The sequence below is a fragment of the Solea solea genome, chromosome 11 (assembly GCF_958295425.1).
Source record: "Solea solea chromosome 11, fSolSol10.1, whole genome shotgun sequence".
In the NCBI taxonomy this organism is placed as follows: domain Eukaryota; kingdom Metazoa; phylum Chordata; class Actinopteri; order Pleuronectiformes; family Soleidae; genus Solea; species Solea solea.
In genome coordinates this window covers 15784951-15804814 of record NC_081144.1, presented here as the reverse complement: position 1 = coordinate 15804814, position 19864 = coordinate 15784951, and the positions used below count along the sequence as shown (strand labels likewise).

General features: G+C 39.5%; 2 protein-coding genes across 4 annotated transcripts in view; one reads left to right on the top strand and one right to left on the bottom strand.

Moving 5' to 3' along the window:
- The window catches only part of LOC131468690 (probable G-protein coupled receptor 153), a 30885-nt gene extending 18959 nt beyond the window's left edge, over positions 1-11926 (top strand). Inside the window, exons 4-7 of one of the 3 annotated variants that reach the window (XM_058643206.1) lie at positions 3340-3529; positions 5264-5293; positions 7494-7513; positions 8885-11926. In XM_058643206.1, the coding sequence (XP_058499189.1) occupies positions 3340-3529; positions 5264-5293; positions 7494-7513; positions 8885-9736 (1092 nt within the window). In that variant the 3' untranslated portion in view covers positions 9737-11926. Of the gene's footprint in view, positions 1-3339; positions 3530-5263; positions 5294-5797; positions 5983-7493; positions 7514-8884 lie in introns of all 3 variants that reach the window. The other 2 variants (XM_058643207.1, XM_058643205.1) reach the window with 2 other exon arrangements.
- A 3857-nt stretch (positions 11927-15783) lies between these two features.
- Positions 15784-17186, bottom strand: her3 (hairy-related 3). The gene is made up of 4 exons (XM_058642329.1): positions 17087-17186; positions 16877-16972; positions 16689-16770; positions 15784-16385 (listed from the first exon to the last, which is right to left on the bottom strand). The coding sequence occupies exons 1-4, from the start codon at positions 17138-17140 to the stop codon at positions 15925-15927; spliced, it is 693 nt and encodes a 230-aa protein (XP_058498312.1). The 5' UTR covers positions 17141-17186; the 3' UTR covers positions 15784-15924.
- Positions 17187-19864: the final 2678 nt, after the last annotated feature.

The window sequence follows — 19864 nt, the reverse complement described above, 5'->3', positions numbered from 1 at the left end:
ACAAAGACGAATATGTCTCCCTCGTCCCAGTCTGTGACACAGTATGTGTGGGTGCCTTACGTTTGTCCCAGTTGCGCGTTGCTCGACTTCCTGCTGAAACGAATCACCACTTGGTTTTAAAATTCTACCCTCAAGTTCTCATTCATTTTTTAACAAGTTAGCTCTTTGGTTTTGTTTGTGCCGACTTGACAGCCAGTAGAAAGCCTCAGGCTCACAGTTTGTGATGCATCCAAGTCATCATCCCATCATCAGAGAAATTGGACTGTTTTCGTCAATGCACAGAGCCTCTGCTCGTGTTTAAGCCCCGGGAAATCGCAGCTTAATGTCTTACATTTGAACAAGAAAAACGTGTTTTCTGTTATGATGATATGAAATATCAGCTTCATATTCAAAGTGCCTTGGTTCTATAATGATTTGTATAAGCCATCTGTTACTAGTGATTGTTTTATTAAAACATTTTTTTTTAGTTAAGAGTTGTACACCTCAGGCGGGCCACACAGAAACTACACAAGTCTTTACTGTTGACATCTGAAGCACACTGTGAGATAATAGTTTCTTATTGTATTGCTTGCTGAACTTGAAGGAAGATTCCATCCATTACTAACCAGGAGGGAATTAGTTTTGGGCATTAATGGTTACTAGTGTAGTGCCCATTCAAATATATGCCTGTTTTCTTGAGTATTTATGTTTGTTTTGTGGACAAATAAATGAGTGGGAGGCGCTGTGTAAGAGGGGGAGGTAATATAGTAATATATCTGTCATATTTCTGTGCATTTGCATTTCTTATATAAGCAATGTCAAAATAGACACTGCACACACTGGTGCCCTTAGTAAGTCTTCTGCAAAGTGTGAAGCCTGTCCAGCAAACCGTTCTACAGATGTGTGATTGACAGACAGACAGATGTTTTTAGGGATGTCCAGATCCCGATCTCAAGTATTTTTGAAACAGGTCAGAGATCGTACTCGCCCCTTTCACCTCTCCCTGATCTTTTAGTCCAGCTGCAGTTCTCGACACTTACGCCGGCTGTCGGCGACTAGGCAGGTCCTTCATGCAGCTCTGGAACTGTAGAGTGTAGAAGAGCTGTATTTGGGTCAGACTCATAGTGACATTGATTTCATATTACCTGTGTTTGATAAAACAATACCTCATTTTAATCCACTCCACTCTGTCCTCTCTGCCTGGTGCGCGCACACACACACACACACACACACACACACAAACACAGCCAAAAAGCAACCAAGTGAATGTCACTGTAACAGTAGTCTCCTCAGTGTCTGTACAGAATACAAACGTAAATGCTCTGCTATCAAAACACGTGTTTAACAAACATCAGCATTTTGGTCGCAGTTTCAAATCATGTTGTGCACAAACACAACAATGGTTTAGCTGCAGACCTGCCCTCCCTCCCTCCCCCTCCCTCTTTTCTCTAATAGCAGTACTTGCAGCCTCACAGCAGTCGTCTGTTCTTTTTTCCTGCTTCTTTCTCTCTAAACTTCAGTCAGGCATGTTATTTATTTACTGGCAGTGGCCTTTTGTGTACTTTGCAGCTCTGTTATCAAGGATCAGACCAGGATGTGATATCAGCAGATACTGAATAGCTGGTCAGGACATCCTTGGTTATTTCGAAAGAAATCGTCTAGTTTTTGGCGATGAGTTATATCACAATGATACACTGTCTTGTTGCAAGGAAACAGGAGAACTTCATTTTCTATATTTAAATGCTCACTTTTTGCTGTATATGTTTGAATTCTCTCAGGGAAGAACTTCCTATGAAAATAGCATGGTTTTTTGGGGGGTTTCTTTCTTAATGTGATCATAATTAAGCCTATAACTCCTGTAGAAATAAAATCAAATAAAAATCTCCCCCACTAAGAGATGAAATATTACAAAGCCCTCCCTAGCTGAAGCAGACAAAAAGTCTCTTTAATAAATAAATACATTTCTGTTTGTGTGTTTTTGCTTCCACAGTCACCACTGCGTTTCTCTCCGTAGCCAGTGTCACAGCTCTAGAGCAGAGAACTTTGTTTTCTTAGCAAGTCATAGTTTCGACTACAACAGGATGCGAATTAAGGTGCAGTGAATGAATAAACTTCATTATTAAATCCTTGCAGGTGAGAGTAATTACTCAGCACAGATGAGCTCACTGGTCTTGAGGCACTGCAGCTGCTGTTTGTGGTTCAGAAAGAGTCAGAGCACTGGGAAAAGATTTTGTGAAAGTCAGTGTGATGTGAACGAAATGAGCAGCATAAATGTCATTGTTTCTTCGACCAGTCTGCTGTTCTTACACTGTGTGTTGATTCATTTGAGTGCGTGAGTCACATTTGTGAGGTTTAACAACAGCCGGCCATTTTATCCAAATGTGAAATTCAGGATCACAGAAGAAACTGCATTGTGTTGCTTCATGAAGCTGAAAGTAGATGAAAGAGTTTCTGTGCAAAGACAAAGGCGTATTATTACTCTTACGACGACATCCTATTATGTCTCTGTCTGTGTGTGTGTGTGTGTGTGTGTGTGTGCATATTGTAGAAAGGAAAGATCATATTTTCACAGCAGTGACAGAAACAAACCGCTGCTAGCCATCTTTATGACTTGATGTAATGAGCTATTTAAATGCATGGAAAGCTGTAACACACAAATGAACGTGTATACTTGTGTTCAGTTGTCAGGCCTTAGACTAGAAATATTGAGGAGGAAGAAGTGAAAAGTTCTTACGGTTTTAAAAAAACAAAAAACATTTTTAAATGACATATGTTATCTGTAGTATGATAGAAGTAAAAAGGGCAAATGGAATATTTTTTATCTTTTCTTTGTACAGCACCTTTTTAGTAGATGTTTTAGTAGAACAAAGCAAAAATTGAATTGTTGAAACCTGAGATCAAAAATGTAGAGATCATTGCATTGCAGCACCAACACTCAGAGTATATGGAGTAGAAGATACATCATTACCCTTTCAAGTGCACTCGCAGTTAAGTTCATCAATAATTTAATGGTGTCTTGCTTAAAAGGCTGTTATAAATTCACAGAAGTGAAAGAGAGAATCTCTTAAGTTCAAAAGCGTGGTATCGTACTTTTCTAGCTGATTTCTAAGAGTACAAGGGATGATTCCAAATGTATTGATACTTAGTTTTCTAAACTACACACATGTGTGTGTGGTTAGTGTGACCAGAGAAGTCACAGAACTACCACGATCTGTTTCAATTTCTCCAGTGTCGATTGTTGGTCCTGCTTTATTTTGTCCAGGTCATTCAGTTATTGCTAATGTTCGTTTTTATCCCACCTCACCTTAGAACTGATGTGCGTTTGTTTTTTTCTTACCTTGTTGCCGACACACGGTGCAGGTGGTGAGCTTTGCCAGTCTGAAGTTCGAGCGCTCCTACAACTGGATGGTGTTGTGTGTGCTGTGGTGCTCCATTGCCCAGTCCATCCTGCTGCCTATGTTCCTCTGGGCCTGTGACCGCTATCGGGCTGACATTCGCGTGGTGTGGGAGAAGTGCGTCGCCATCATGTCCAACGACGACGTGGATGAGGGTAAGCATCAGTCAGGTGTCTCCCTCGTGCCCTGCCCCCCTTTTATTCCCCTCCTCTTCACCTGATGATGTGAATGATTCCTATCTCTTTAGACAGCAGTGATGTTTGAGTCTTATATTTGTAATGTTCCGCTGTGATTGTCACACACTTTAGTTTATAAAGCATTGGTTAAAGACAATGGAGCAGTTTTACTAAAGTTGCAGTTCAGAGAACAGAAGTTAGTACCAAGCTAAATAAAATCTCCAATTTGTTCGCGTCAAACATTTGTGACAAGAAAAGCGAGCATTTCAGAATGTTTTGGAGAAAACGTGCATCACTATATTTTATATGCTATAAAATCACACGATGTAGCTGTAACAATGTTATGTGTGTCAGTCGCATTGTTGTGTGTCAGTTAGACAATGCACAATTAGATTTTTCTATCGCCAAGAATCACAGGTTGTTAAGAAGTCGCTCCATATAAGATACCAGAGCGGCTCCTGGTGCAGGTTAAAATTGCTAATTGACTGTGAAGAGCCTGTGATTCCTGCAGCTCCACATTGTCACCCTCTGCTGTGAGTGCTTCGCTTGGCGTCTCTAAATATGAAGCCATGCATTTGCAGCCTATCATCTATTTTAAGTCACAGCGATCAAACACCAAGTCAAACAAGGCAGGAGCTGTGAAGCCACGGCCGATGTAGTCTAGACATCTCAAGACCATAGCTCTAAATAATATATAATAACAATCACATTCACAGTTAATATAAAATTGACATTATGTGAAATAGGATGCATTCATATTCTAGAGCTTCTTCGTGATCGCAATAGTTTATTTTAAATAGTCATTATTATTGATGCTACATTTGTTGTAGTTTAAGGTTTGAAATCACTGGTCAAATGTTATCATGTGACCTATACTGTAATGTGACCTTTGTTGTCAGGAGAAATGACTGATCAAGTGTCTGTGTAATTACATTTTATATACCAACACGTGGTTTTCTGTGTAATTTACAAAATGCTTTGCTGTTTCACGCTTCGAGAATGATGGGGGAAAAAGAGAGACTGAAATATTGCTGTTTTTTACCTCGTGGCATTTCTTTTTCTTTTACACTCCAGTGCATTGTAACTGGACAGTCTTCCTCTAGAATGCACTGGCACGAGAGGATGATAAAATAAATGATTTTTACCACTGGCTTGTTAGAGAAAAAGGAACAAATGTACTAAAGCTGAAAAGCATTTCCATGTCATTGTGATGGTCATATTTTCCTCAAGTCACAAAGGGACACAGCCACGTTCTCAGTTACTTTTGTTTAATTTCATTTTCCTTTTTTTCTTTTGAAGACATATTACTGCATAGTTTACATGCAGAAGAAGAAAGTGGTTGGAAACGTCAGCCTCTCATCACAGAATAGAAATGAAGCTTTTCACAAGGAATCACAGACAAATCAACAATTTCTAATTTAGGTCACATGATAATCATAAAAAAAGCTCCGTGACACATCATGACAATGAATGCCAACTAATGACAGTGTGACGATCCGTCTGTTTTTCTATTGGCACTGTTTAAACTCAACCTGATCTGAACCCCTTCTCTCTCCTGTTTCTAACCTTCCACACCTTCTGATCCTCTCCCTCTTGACACCTCCCCCCCCCTCCCCAACAACTGCTTGTTGTCCAGCAGGAGCCATAAAACCACACAGGGTAGTCCATTTTCTGTGTGATAATTAACACTGCCAGTTCTCTGCTTTTTTCCAGAGGGCTTGCCATGTATAACCCATCACAGTTGTATGTATAAGGATCGTTTCCTGTTTTTTTCAAAGCTACTGACTTGCATGCCAAGCTGCCTGTGCACACAGCCTCTTCCATCTTTTCCATCTTTTGGCCAACATTTTCCTTAAGATCAGCATTTTACACCCATCTCCAATTGCTCTTAAATGAACATGAATGCTGTCAGTGGGTTTTTATTCACAAAGATCGCCAAAGACTGTTTGTATGATTTTATTTTTTTCAGACAGTAACCCCTTTACTAGCTCTCTATCAACTATTTGGCATGGTTTCTGAACCGTTGGCTTTTTATCCCCTTTTTAAACATTGAAACTAAATTATTGGTTCTTTTTTTTAAGCTGTTTTAAATCAAATTTTCCCGAGGAGGCTCGTATGAAAACTCAACAAATCAGAGAACAATTGAACTTGTCTCTCTCTTATCTATTCGTCTGTCTGTCTGTCTGTCTTGTGTATTGAGTCCAATGCTCTCTAATCCTGATGCCCGTGCTTTTCTGCACTTTGCAGAAAACAGCCAAGATGGAGGAATTCATGCCGACTTAATATATGACAGACCATATGACTATAGCTCGGCGCCTGAAATCGTGACCATAGACCGTAATGCCAAGTATGAGTTCTCAACCTTAGAAAGGGGGGTTCTGCAAGGGTATCCATTGAGGGAACAACAGGAAGATAAAATGCAGTATTTGCAGGTATATTGTTTTTATTGATTTTCTTCATTTCCTTTACCTGATCAATTGAACTACAGCATTTTAAAAATGACACTTCATTGCTAATTTGCATGATGAAATGGCCTTGCGGGCCTTTACAGTATCGTGCATCTTGCATTTTGTGATGCTATCTCTTTCAGATAGGCCATTATTTGTCTTTTCTATGTGAATCAAAAATGCACTCTCGCTGACTATTGTTTGGTAAATATGACCATCAGCAGTCCCATCACCACATTAGATGTGCTTCATTAAACAGCTAGAGTGTTCTGGCCATGGCCCTACATGCAACTGATTCAATAAGAGGGTAAGAGTTTAGTAACGGACTTACCTTCTGCATTTCAGGAGTCCCTCTCAGGAAAGCACTCCAAACATCTGCTCATGTTCTACCCATAAGCATTGTGTCCATTGGATCCAGCATCCATCCCAGTCAGATGCAGGGCTGTGAAATGCTTCTCTACAGCCTGCATTAACATTAACACAGCTTGTTCTGACACGCAGCCTTCTAGGGCAACACAACAAAATGTTTCATTTAACTTTTTAAAAACGAGAAAACCTGGCCCAGAATCAAACATTGAATCAATATTGATGATTAATATGCAATAATAAAAACTTTGCGGGACTTGGCCTGGAAGACTGTGGTGATGATATGTAACTTTAGAAAGAATTGATGCAACTCACACAATGTTAACCTTAATAAAGCAGAGACTGTGTCATCTTTGTCATAAACAATGTAGCAATGGCTCCATGAAAATTACACTTAGAATAATTATTATGCATATTGGATTTAAAAAAAAAGAAAAAGAGACTATGTTAAAGTTACACCCCAGATTTCCACAATTATAATTGATATTTGAAGCACCAATGCCCTATTCAATTTGATGAATCAATCTGAAACAGAGATGTATACAGTAGCTACCATTACTTCCAACCATCACTCCATACATTGTTATGTGTCCTATACACCTGTATTCATGTCATTAGATTCCTGTGATTGCAAAGTAATATTGACTCTGCTATTACTTGTTGTTCATGTGTGATTATGAAACAAATGAGGCGCATCTTTCTCAGTTACAGGATGACGGGTTGAACAGTGACACAGTTGTGTTATTTCTGTTGCTGCTTGTGGGGTTAAGGCCCAGTTAGTCAAACCCTTCAAAACATTATAAAGTAGCACCTCCATTTGTGATTTGATATGGCACCTCTCAAGCGGTCTGATTACAGAATAAAGCCTCTTCGGCTTTATTGGCTAATGTTTGAGTCTCTCTCTCTCTCTCTCTCTCTCTCTCCTCATTCAAGTCCTGCATCGTAATTCATTCTAATGCTTTTGCTGCCCTCTGCTGTTTAGCCCTCTCACCTAACACACTCTATGCTACTGTATCGTCTGCTGTCTTCATTTTTCTCTGCATCTACTGAAAGCCACCACTGGGGGGCAGGCTGACCTCAATCTTGTGGCTCTTGACGTCACCTTGACAAATTCTCTCTCTCTTGCATAGTTGTCAGAACAGAATGGAATGTGAGTATAACACATAGGAAACTACCAACCTTTGCAGTTTCAATAAAGAGTAGTTCTTCGGCTACAGCCGTGCCTGCTAGTGTATGTTAGCATTTTAAAAAGTCCATAGATGTCTGAGGAATAAAATCAGGTAAGACTTTATTTTGATAGTCCGTCATTTACTCCTTACTGGTAATCCACAGTTATTAAGTATTATGTCAACATATATATCTACTGTTGTGTAGTATCACCGCTGAAGTGTAGTATCACCGCTAATAGTCTGGTGATTGTCAACTATAGGATAACTGACTGTCAACTGAAGTAACTACTTGTCACATATTGACTTTCAAGTGACTAATCAGAGGTAGATACTCAACTAATAAAATGCTGACACAATCTACAGAGAAGTAGTTAAATGGTGGTTAACACCACACTGCATTATATGGTATTTATAGTCCACAGACACTTTTTATAAGGTTAGGGTCAGAAACACTTGACGTCTACTGGCACTGAGTTCATTGTATATCACTTATCAGTTGAATAAGTGTCAACTTATTATCAGTTGACATGATACTGAATACCTGTTGGTTACTATTAGAGAGTCAACAATGGACTATGAAATTAAAGTACCTATGATGAACATAAATAACTTGGACAAACGTGGACAAGAATCATTTCAGAACAAAATTGCAATTATTAGCAAATCAGATGGGTTGCAATTTCCTGTAATTGTTCTGTTTTTGATTGTTTTATGTTCAATGCCAACTTTAAAGATGTAATACATACATATTGGAGAACCATTTATATTGTTATATCTTCATCCTTACCGTTGATTTATAAACGTTAATATTTTAATGGTGTCTCATGTTGTCATGCTTTGTCATGTTTTAAATCTAGAACACAAACTGAAACTTAACTTTAATTTGATGTTTAATTGGAAATCAAATCTTACAATATTTGTCAGGCCAATTTGCAATTTGATGTTTTCATCCTTTCATCCAAATTATTCATCCTTACCAAAGATATGAAATAATAGATACATAGATGTACCAGTTTTTTGTATTGAGAACATGGTGAGAGAGAGATTTCCTATGAGCTAAAGTACATACAGTATGTGTCATCAACCCAAACATTTTCAAAAAGCAGCTATTTGGGTTCTTCTGCAAATCAGAATTATCCCCAAAAGTTACAGTTCACTATCAAAGTCGCTCCTGCTGTCACATAAATTTCAAGAATCCCACATGTAATATTCTTTTTTTTATAACTGATCTATAATAAATAATCATTACACACGTGCAGAGCCAATGCTTATTTATTCTATGCCATAGAGTTCTAAGCGAATGAATGTCAAACCCATTTGGAGACTGTGTTTGGTCTGTGTCTTGCGTGCAGGTGCCCCCTACAAGAAGATACTCCCACGACGAAACCGACATGTGGACCAACGACCAGATCCCCTCATACCTTCACCGATGGGGCTCTACCGAGGACATGATTGTGAGTGCCCACTACAGCTCCACCTTGCCGCGCCACGAGAGGCGCAGGAGCAGCCTGGTCTCCTACCACGAGGAGAGCCACCATCACCATCATCCACATCGCAAGCGGCGACGATCTGAGGATAGTATGCACTCACTCAAGCACTTGCCCCGTGTGGTTTGTGGCGGGGAGCGCTATGAGGATGAACTGCGCTGTTTCAGCCGTGATGAGGTGATTAACTTTATAGATGAGACGCCGTTGCCGAGCCCTAGGAAGAGCCCGCGGCGCACGTCCACCATCTCACTTATCCCCAATGTGTATGAACACCACACAGTCATCCTCCCTCACTTCGCACTCACAGACTTTGAGCGTGAACCTCAAGCTCTCAGGAGGCTTTCAGAGCACAAAAGGAGCAGTAGTCGGGGCAACTCGCCTGAGACTTCCCCCAAACCAGAAAGACCTGGTGGAAAGAGGAGCCATGGGGCTTGTGGCTCTGGTAAAGTTTACCAGGAATGCCTGGGAATGCACGATGGGAAAAAGCACAGCGGAGAGAGTTCACCTGGGCGCAGCCATCAGAATCAAGGGCACTCTACCTGTAGGCCCAGGACAGGCAGTGGAGCTGTGGCTGGTTCTGGAGGTGACTGGGGAAATCAAAAGCACCTGAGCAAGGCAGAGAGTAAAGGAAGCACAAACAGTTTTGTAAGTACACCCTCGGCTTCGTCCTCGGGATACATCACCTTTCAGTCTGATTCTTTGGGCTCTGCTACCTGAAAGCAACATTTCCCCTTAATGTCAACATTATTATCATTATTATTATTATTATTATTGTTAATAAACTTGTTATCATAATGAAAACCACTGGAAAAGTGGTTGTTATGGAAAAGTGAAGTATTTGGCCTTTTAACTTGTGCTATTACTCCGCTTTACTATGGGTTACCAACATGTAGGCAAATGGCCTGTTAAAAATTCTGAATGGACCTCATGAGACTTGGTATGTAGCCTGGTGAAAAGGTTGAGTGGTCCTTTTATTTAGCTTTCACATCACAAAATATCCACAGAGGACACACGTTTTGTTTCCAACACTGACACAAATTAACTTTTTTCAATGGTGTGACATACCCATATCTTGTTTTTTGCTGTTTAATATCGTTTTTCTATGACACACTCAAAGAATCAGAGGAAGTAGTTGTTTGGGTGTAGTTTTTCTTTCTTTTGTTTTTGCACTTCAACAAAAACTCTCATGTTGGAATTTTTTTTAGCCTGAAGTGGTTTTGTGTTTTGCTGTATGGACACATTTGCTTTTAAACCAAACTTTTCTGAATACTCATTTACATTAAGATTGATTTAGGGTTACGCTACAATACATGTTTTTATTTAACATTGATTTTGTTGATAAAGACTGAGAGTGGTAATGTGTATTGGTTCTACAGCTTACTGTGTCACCCCCAACAATTCTTAATGAAAATGTGAAGTCAGTTTTGAAAGGGTATTGACTTGTTATGTATATATGAAAGAGATTGGATTCATTGTTTTGGTGTTCTTTATTGTTTTTGATGATACATTTGCCTGAAACATTTCCCCCTTTTCTTATCATTCACGTGTTGATGTTAACTTGGGAGGTCATCGGGTGCAGCATTTTTCATTTACATACATAACGTCAAAATAATATCTGGAAATGGTGCTTTATTCTCAGCAACTGAGCATGTCAGCCTGCATCACTTATTTGTTTCAGTAGCACGTTAGAAAGCACCAATAATGCAGGACTTAGAGGGAAGCTCTAAAATATGTCCAAAGTTGATTCCAAAGTTGAAACATTACAGACATCAGGCCGACGAGATGTAGCAGAACTTAAATGCTGGTGCCAAAACCTAAACCAACAAAAATGTTAGCATTATATTTAGAACATTGTGAATAGAACAGGACTGGAGTGTGATCACTTAGAGTAAGTTATACTTGTGTTTAGTATTTTATCTCATAATATACAGTGATACTGCAAATGGTTCTGTTCTGTAAGGTTGTAAAATAAATGTATTTCCCAAGGCATCAGTAAGGCATGTTGTAGGACAATGACAATTTGTTTAATTACCTATTTAATGAGAAGTTGTGGTTGTTTCTGCACACATGTAGATATAAAATACCAAAGATCAAAAAAGCACCACAAGATATCAGCAAATTCTCCATAATGCCAGAAAACATGGTCGCTCAAAATGGATACAGGAGTAAAGCAACAGTACAACTGGCTGTACAGAGCCCTTAATCAATCAATCAATCAATCAATCAATCAATTACTTAATTTGTTGAGTTTATTTTGTAAAAATAAAATGAAAATTCTTCTGTTGACAAAATACAGCAGAACCAAGTTTAAGCTTTGACCTCTTGTGAAGAGTAGCTGTTAATATGAATGTATTTGTACAAACTAGGTGAACAACATCATAGAAATGATTGAGAATCATTTAATATAAGTAGTTAGCTGTCGGCAAGTGGACTTGTTAAGAGTCTTAACTCAAGCAAACCCAGTTGCCCACAGCTAACTACTTAAGATGACTATGACCTGGATGACTGAGAACCTTCACGGACATATCGAGACAAACATTTCACTGTAACCACGCAAAGTTGAGCGTATACGACATATATGACTCCTGCAGTCATTCAGATGCTGAGTTTAAATTCCTTCACTCACTACAGCCTGATTAATTTGACAAGTTAAAACTTACCTTGAAATGTAAATTTCTTTAAAAGCATAACGTCACATTTCCCTGTCAAACTTTGCTATGTCATACATTCTTTCATTTTGTTGTGTTTACAAATTTCAGGTATTATTTTGTAACATACTCAGAGATTTATGGCTCAAATATGAATGATGTTAGATGTTATGATTTTCTTGTGCAGATGATGACTTTGTTTAAAAAAAAAAAAGAAAAAAGATATGACTAATGATTAAATTCACAAGATGGTGTTTCAGAGGGTGTTGTGCCAGATGCTTATTATTGGTTACTGTTGTTTACTTGTTGTGGAACAGTAGTGTGCATCCATGAGTTTATTTTCTTAGTTTTGCCTCATGCTGTTTTTTTACTTAGGTGTTTGATCATCATAAAGTACTAGTTCCTGTACTTGTTACCGCCAGGGCTGCTGCTGTCAGTGTCATTAAACATGACAGACAGATAGACAGACCTCATGTGAATCAGGATTGGGAAACACTGGGCAAGGCAAAGCAAGCAATTGCCTGGGGCACCAGGCTGAGATGAACCCCACCAAGAACAGCTGATGGCACTTGCCTATGGCAACAACAATTTTAACTTGGTTTAACTTAAGTTTCATGATCGGGTATGTGCAGGAGACTGGAATGAAGTTCATCTTCTACCACCTTATCGTCCCCATGAGGGTCACAGGGGCGCCGGTGCCAATCTCAGCTGACATAGTGTGACAAGCGGGGGGCACCCTGGACAGGTTGTCAGTTCATCACAGTGCCACATACAGAGACAAACAACCTGAAATTGGAAAAAATGGTGTTTGGACCCCTCCATTGTTTTGCAAGGTCAGCATGTTCTTTTTGTCTCATGTTCCTGCTCAGAACATTGCCTCCATCCAACAGTCATCATTTTAAACTGTTAACTATTATTATGATTTAGTTGATTGCTGACCTTTAACCTTTCCCTATATAATTTCAATTCCACAATCTTTGTTTTGTGGCTGATACCAGAGGTAAGTTGGTTGGTTTGTAGTTGCAGTTGGCCTTTGTTATGTTGCATTAATGCTTTTATCTGGATTTCTTTTACATTACTTCCTCCTTTTCCTTCTCTCGTTCAGTAAAATTGCATTAATTTGCTTCTCATTCTCCTTCCTAATATGAAAACTCAGTGCGTATCAATAAAAAAATGAAATTATGTACCATGCTTTAATAATAACAATAGTAATAATGCAAAAAGAAGAGGAACAAACTAAAGAAAATGCACATTTGACTAGAAATGACATGCCAAGTTCAAATACAGAAACGATGGCAATATTGGCTAAATGATAAAGAAGAATGAATAAGTGTGTTAATAACTGACATTAGTTGTAAATAAAGCTGATTCAAAAAGTAAAAAATAACTTCCATGCAAAAGCATTGACCCTGTCAATAAAGCTCCGGACATCACGTGACTCGGTTTCGCTGAGCCGCCATGTTGGCGGCCTCAGATGCGGCAAAATGAACATTTAACCTGTCACAGTTCACTGCGCTCTTTAAATCCACCGAGATCGACCGCAGTGAATAAATCTGATCTTAATAGTGTCTCCGGCGTTTTTTACGAGTTTAGAAACCGGAATGAACATTATTATCCTGACATCTTCAACTTCCTGTGTAACTTCATCTTACTCCAGAGTATCAATGAAAGTTTACAAGAGCCTGGAGGAAAACAAGTGGATGATGTCTGGCTTTGTGACGAACATTCAACTCTGCAGTTGTCTACCGGCTACACACAGCGCTGTTGGTACTGGACGGGGTAAGTGTTGCGTTAGCATAACATTAGCATTAGCAACGGGCAGAGTCATGTAAATAGTGGCTGCGCTGTATGTCAGTACGACTGAGACATTTATTTAATTTAGAGAGTTAGCTTTTGATTTCCTTTGCTTGTGTTCGTTTCCATCTCTCAGTCTTCTTATGCTCGCAGTGATTCACCTGGTTATCTGGTAAGAGGTTCTCCTGTTAGCCTGTTAGCTTGTCTCTGACTGTTTTGGCATCTCGGGGCACAATAACTATCCACCATCTTCACTTTTATGAAGGAAACCGCCGAGTTGTGTGAACTATTGCCTGATGTATGTGCCGTCTAGTGTCTACTGTATATGTCTATGGAATGAACGGCGTTGTTTCCTGTAAGTGGGCGTGTCGGAGGCTTTACCTTGATTATCTGACGTCAGCTACCCGTGCTCTATAGAAAAAGTTTGAGTAGATATTGTTAACTTTTGGTGGCAACAACAACAAAACAAAAACAAATCTACGACTTATCAGAGGTATTGCATTTCTTCACCTCACTTAAGGCATCACTCTTACCTTTCCAGGCTCATTATTTAATAATAATAATTTAAGTAATTGCTGTATTTAAACAGGAATCTTATTCACACCATCTCTCAGTGTTTTGAGGGCCACACTTAATGAGACGTTGGTAGTGCATGGAAGCTTCTATGTCTCAGTTGCTCGAATAATCAAAAGCATTGGATGTGAATATCAATATTCCGACGTTATTGTGCTGAACGAAGCAGTGAAATGAGCAGTGAACTGGGCAGAGTCTGTAGCTCTTCATCGTCGTCTGCTCTCTTTAGAGCGCCTGACTGCTCCCAATCTAATGCTAAAACCTTTGTCTCCTATCTGGGGATACTAAGCGTTTGATTTTAGTGGCGAAACGAGGTTACTTACTTGAGTCACGTGGCGTTTCTTTTCTTGTATAAAACAAACTGTTCTTGTCCACTGTAGATTGAGGAAAATAATTACAGGCGGGCTGTCTAAGATGGCCAGACAAAAACAAAAAGCAACCTCTCCATCAAACTCACAAATCCTGCTGTTATCATCCATCCATTTGTATCTACTGGTCATATATCGTCAAAGATGTGGTTCAGTGAAATGCCAACCACAAATACATCACCATTAGGATTGTGGCTCTCAGAATTAATGTGGAAAATACAGAGGTGGAAAGTAATGAATTACATTTACTCGCGTTACTGTAATTGAGTAGGTGTTTTGTCTACTTGTACTTCGTAATTTTTTTGTTTGCACGTGACCCATTTTGACTAATACTTTATGTGTTTGGATATTATATTTTGTCAGCACTTTAATTTGTAAAGGTTTGATTTAATACAATTAATTTGAGATTTGCATCCCCTTGTCAACTTTTAGTACATTTTTCGGTCAGTACTTTTACTTGTACTAAATTTGATCAAAATAGTGGTACTTTTACTCATTGAGGCACAAGATTGATTCTTAATTTTTATGTCAAAGCACTTGGTCCGCTACACTGAATCTGCCAGTTCACATAGTTCTCTCCAACAATTTATGACAACGTCTGGTTACTTTGTTAGTTCGTCAGATCTTTTTCTTATTGTGGGTTATATTTTTTATGTCTTAATAAATTGTTCAAAACAGAAAAAAAAGAAAGCATGTATTACAAATGCTCGCCATAAGGTGCTGGAGCTGGGATACTTTGATTTGTGGACAAGAAAAGAAAAGAAACACAGTTTGGTTCAAGGCACCGGGGTCCTCTGCGCTGCATAGGCGCGCCCCTCTTCCATGCAGGAGCGGTCTTTTGAGCATGTACCATCTGAAAGACATGTGGGCGTTTCAGCGATTCTCCTCGCTGTAAGGTGCCATCCTTCCAGTGATGCTCTTAAAGAATGGAGAGACACTTTATGGCATCCCGGCCAAACCAAAACGGCGGAAGAAATCTATAAACTTTAAAAGACAGGAGGACTGACAGAATGTTTTTTGCGCAAATGGAAAGTAGGCCACAAAAGAGGCAGTGGCAAGGGGACATGACTTTTCTCTTAAAATATTGGCTAAAAAAAATCCATCTTAAGTTCTGAGTATAAGGCGCATGATTCAGAGCCTGTTGCTTTGCTTTGCTCTCCAACAACTATTCCATTTGATCCATTTCCTCGGTGCTTATGTGTGAACCAGAGAAGAATGGAATTAATTAATTAAGCAAAAAAATTGGATGACTAGAGGACAAGAGACATAGAAAATATGGAGCTTGGAGCATTTGTTCAAAAGCTTTAAAATACAATTTCTTTGGACGTACTATGAAAGAAAAGTGTTTTTGTCTGAAGCTCAAGAGACCATCACGTAGAGATGGAAAAAAACAAGAAACGTTCTTTATTGTTGTAACTTTTATTATGAAAATAAAACATATAGCATTGACAATATAAGTAATAACATTTGTGAAAATCTATACAGTGCATTTATAAGAATTAAGTCAGTCTACAGCTTTGTTCTACCAAGGCCTCCAGACACTGTGCTGTGCGTTTGAAACTTCGTTCCTGTGACCCACAGAGAGACACTTCTTGTGACTTGATCTTTGTTCGTGGTTGATGTGCGCGGGCGCAGCAGCGTCCACAGCCTGTTTTGCTGCAGATGAGCCTTCACTCGGTAGTAAACGAGACGTGGTCGCACTGTTTGGTTCCGGTGCTTTAGGGCTGATAGTGTTTCTTTGCTCGTGTGCAGCACCCGCAGATGGTAAGAGCCCTCGCGCCTCCTCCTTTGGCTCAGCCGCGATCAGGCCGCTGTCCATGGTGCTGGAGACTCGACCTCGGCACACTTTACTGGAGAGCTGCGATAACATCCAGTGGTCCATGCCGTTCATTGCGTCTGTCATGACCAAGTACTGATTGACGTTTGCCAGACAACTGCGGAAGCCGGTTTGGTAATCAGAAAACTCTGAAGCAGCGACAGAGCCTGTGACAAAATGAGAAACATCTTAAGGTCAGAGATGCACAGAATAAATGCACACAGTTTTCATAAAGCACACATCATCCCAAATTAGCACAGTGTCTGGATATTTAAAGACGTATGTATATATGCTGAGTATCAGAAAGATCTATATAACTGATACGTTTCATCCATGACATCTCTAGTTTGAACCTTCCCTTCAGTTAAGCGATTTAAACGTCCAAAAGGTCGTTTTATGACATTGTTAAACTTCGAGCTCTGCAGTAAAGTTTGACCTATAGATCTTTATTTGAAGAGACTTTAACTCACAGCTCTGGATCTTTTGGAGGTTCCTGAGATGTTTCACAGTGAGCTCCAGGATGTCGGCCTTCTCCAGTTTGCGCTTCCGAATCTGTGTACAGAGGTTTCATTATTGAGACAGTTCCCTCTAGTGATGTAATTAACAGGAATTGCAATAGGTTCGAGAAAGTGTTTTTTCTTTCTACCTGCGTACTTACATTAGTGCTGTAGTAGCTCTCCAGAAGAGTTTTTAACTGGTCCAAACACTTGTTAATGCGAGCTCTCCGTTTCTTTTCCATGAGTGGTTTGGATACCTGTTTATAAAAAACAAAAAAGAGTAAATTAATATTGTATACAACCCTTTTCAATGCAATCATCATTTCCCTCCTTAAACCTGGTTCCTCTTAATGTATAGTTGGTGGACGCACCTTGTGTCCAGTGATCGGCTTCGACTTTTCTTCGCAGTCTGTTGTCGCCACCATTCTGTTCGGTTTGACTTGAAGTTGTTTGCTGTCCCCCTGAGTAAGAATGAAGGCGCTGACCCTGGGTGCATTTATATAGAGACACTCACTTAACATCTCAATGCAAACAGTCCCGCCTGTCTCTTGTGCTGCGTGAGGGACACATGACGCTGCAGATCAACCCAATCAAACAGCAGAATAAACCATTTTTATTATGTTTACATTAGTTTTTAGTTAATATATGTATGAATTGTTCTGCCTCATACCTTGTTTATTTATTTATTTATATATGTTAATAATGATCCCGTTTCTCCTGAATTATGTTTGTAATTGTTTCCTTAGTTTTTTAGTCAACCAGCAACAACCTGTTAACAAATAGGGACCTGAGGAGAGAAACATATATCGAGTTACAAATTAATGCATCACGATATAACGATATAGATTATTGGCGTGTATAAATGGCTTATGTTGCATCATGGTTAAATGTAGTGACAATATCCAATCCAATAAACAACATGTTGGACAAAAACAAAAATAAGCGTATAATCATAATCATAATGTTTCTTCTTGGTGAGCATGTGGAAAGGATTGCCTCCTATAGTTAGTCTTTTATATGTGAGTTTCACGCCACCCGCTCGAAGGCAGCACCGTGGTAATTCCCTTCGTGTCCCCAAGACATTTCGATTTTCTGGTGCCTCCACGAGTTTAAAGTGTTACACCTGCGAAGGGTCATGCGATTATCAAATGGCCGTTGATCATGTTAAGCAAATATGCAGGTATGTAATAGTTTACACACCAACTGCACGTATATGTAACGAAGATATTTTTGAAAAATTGTTAATTCCTGAGGATTCTTTTTGCCATTGTGCGTCTCCAGGTTTTTGTTTTCTTACCAGGCGCACTGAGGCACCGAGGAGAATCGCGGGCCGCCCCTTATCCTCGGTCCCTCGCCTTCCGATTTTCCACACTCCTCTCTGAAAGGAGTGAAGGCTTGGGAAAGTCATACCAGCAGAAACAATGTCTTGACTAAAGGCTCTCTGCAGCCCACTGCGCATCATGTGTGCTGCCAAACTCAAAACACTTAATTGGGGTGAATTAAAACCACCGTGTGTAGGCCTATATACTGTATGAGTCTGTCGTTATAGGGAAGCACGTACCGTTTTTATTTCCTTAAGTTAATATTTGGGTTTGTTTGAATAGTGAAATGATCATGGCAATGGTGAGAAACCCATGTATACCCACATCTTCCTATTCTTACTTGATCCGGTACACAATACGTGTGTCAAAATGGCTGAGGGCCTAAAGAAGGGGTATTTGTATTCAGTCTGGGGAGAGCACCCGTGAAAAGAGGCCAGTTTATAATGGTGCGCCATTGATCTTTTCTTTTCGTCTGCTTTGTGACGACAAACGTGTGGGCATCAAAAGACTCTCTCAACTTCTAAAGTGAACACACATAGCTTCACTTCTCCTCATTCATTCGATAACACAACATGTAGAATTTGCTGATTCACGTGGAACATAGTCTCATCTCTCAGCTTTAAATTTACAGATTTCATTCCAATTGCCTGCTAGGTGTTTTTTTAAAGTGTATAAATCTGTATAATATATGATAAAATAAGACGAGACAATAACAGTCCCACAACGAGGCATATTACAGGAGCACAGTTCAAGAGTGAAGGTAATACATCGAGATGTTTTATTTGTTGGATCTAATGAACATGAATTACATGCAGGAGTCACATCTCAAATGTGAAATGTGTCAATCAGACTGAAGCACACGCATAATGTCAGGCTTGTGCCACTCGACACTAATTGCGTAAAATGGACCGAAACATTGCAGTTCCACAGTTGCGGTGCCATTTTCTGAAGGATTTAATCGGTATGAAATTTGGCTGAGGTGTCGTGGTGTAAGTGAGCTCTCTGTTGTCCTTTGTCCAGACTCAGCGCCACATTATCTGCGCTTTCACGCTCGCCTTTTAACACAAGAGCGTGGAGCGTTGATTTGCGCCTGCAGTCATGGCATCAAAACAGTCGCCTGTCTTGTTATTCTGTGCAGAATTTCACCGCTGATTACTCGCTATAATTTCAATTAGTGTTGGTTTTTCTATTGCAAAATGACAGGGTGGTTTTATTAAAGATAATTTCTCAGTAAATGTTAACGGCATTAAAAACTATTTCCCTCCAGTAGCACATCGTTTCTCTCAAAAGCCCCGGTTGTCATCACCTATCCATGAGAATGGCGCAACAAGAACTTGTGTCCCAATTAATACAAGTGCCATTAAATGACAAGTTAAGTGTATGTTTATAAAAAGGCTCAGGCTCTCGCTTCACTTTCACTTTTCAGCCTCAGGTCATTCATTAACCCTATCAGACCTTTGTCATGGATGCCTGCCGGTGGGGCCCTGACAATGCTTCTGCAATAATTGGACTATTGGGGAACTTGTTAACAACAATTAGTGAAGCAATTATGCAATTACTGCAATCAACTTTTTTTCTGCCTAGAGGGAAACTGAGACATTTGCAAGCCAATGGTTAGGCCTGCAACAAACGACAGCCTGTCATAAAAGAAATGCACGGAGACTTCTGAGGAAAACACTGGGTGGGTAATTATGTTTGAAAAATAACAAAAGACGACAAAGAAGCATGTGATTTAGCGATTTATTTTACATTATCAATGTAAAATTACATTTAAAAAAAAACTGTAATACAAACCACTGCAGGCTGTCAAAGTGTTATTGAACAAAA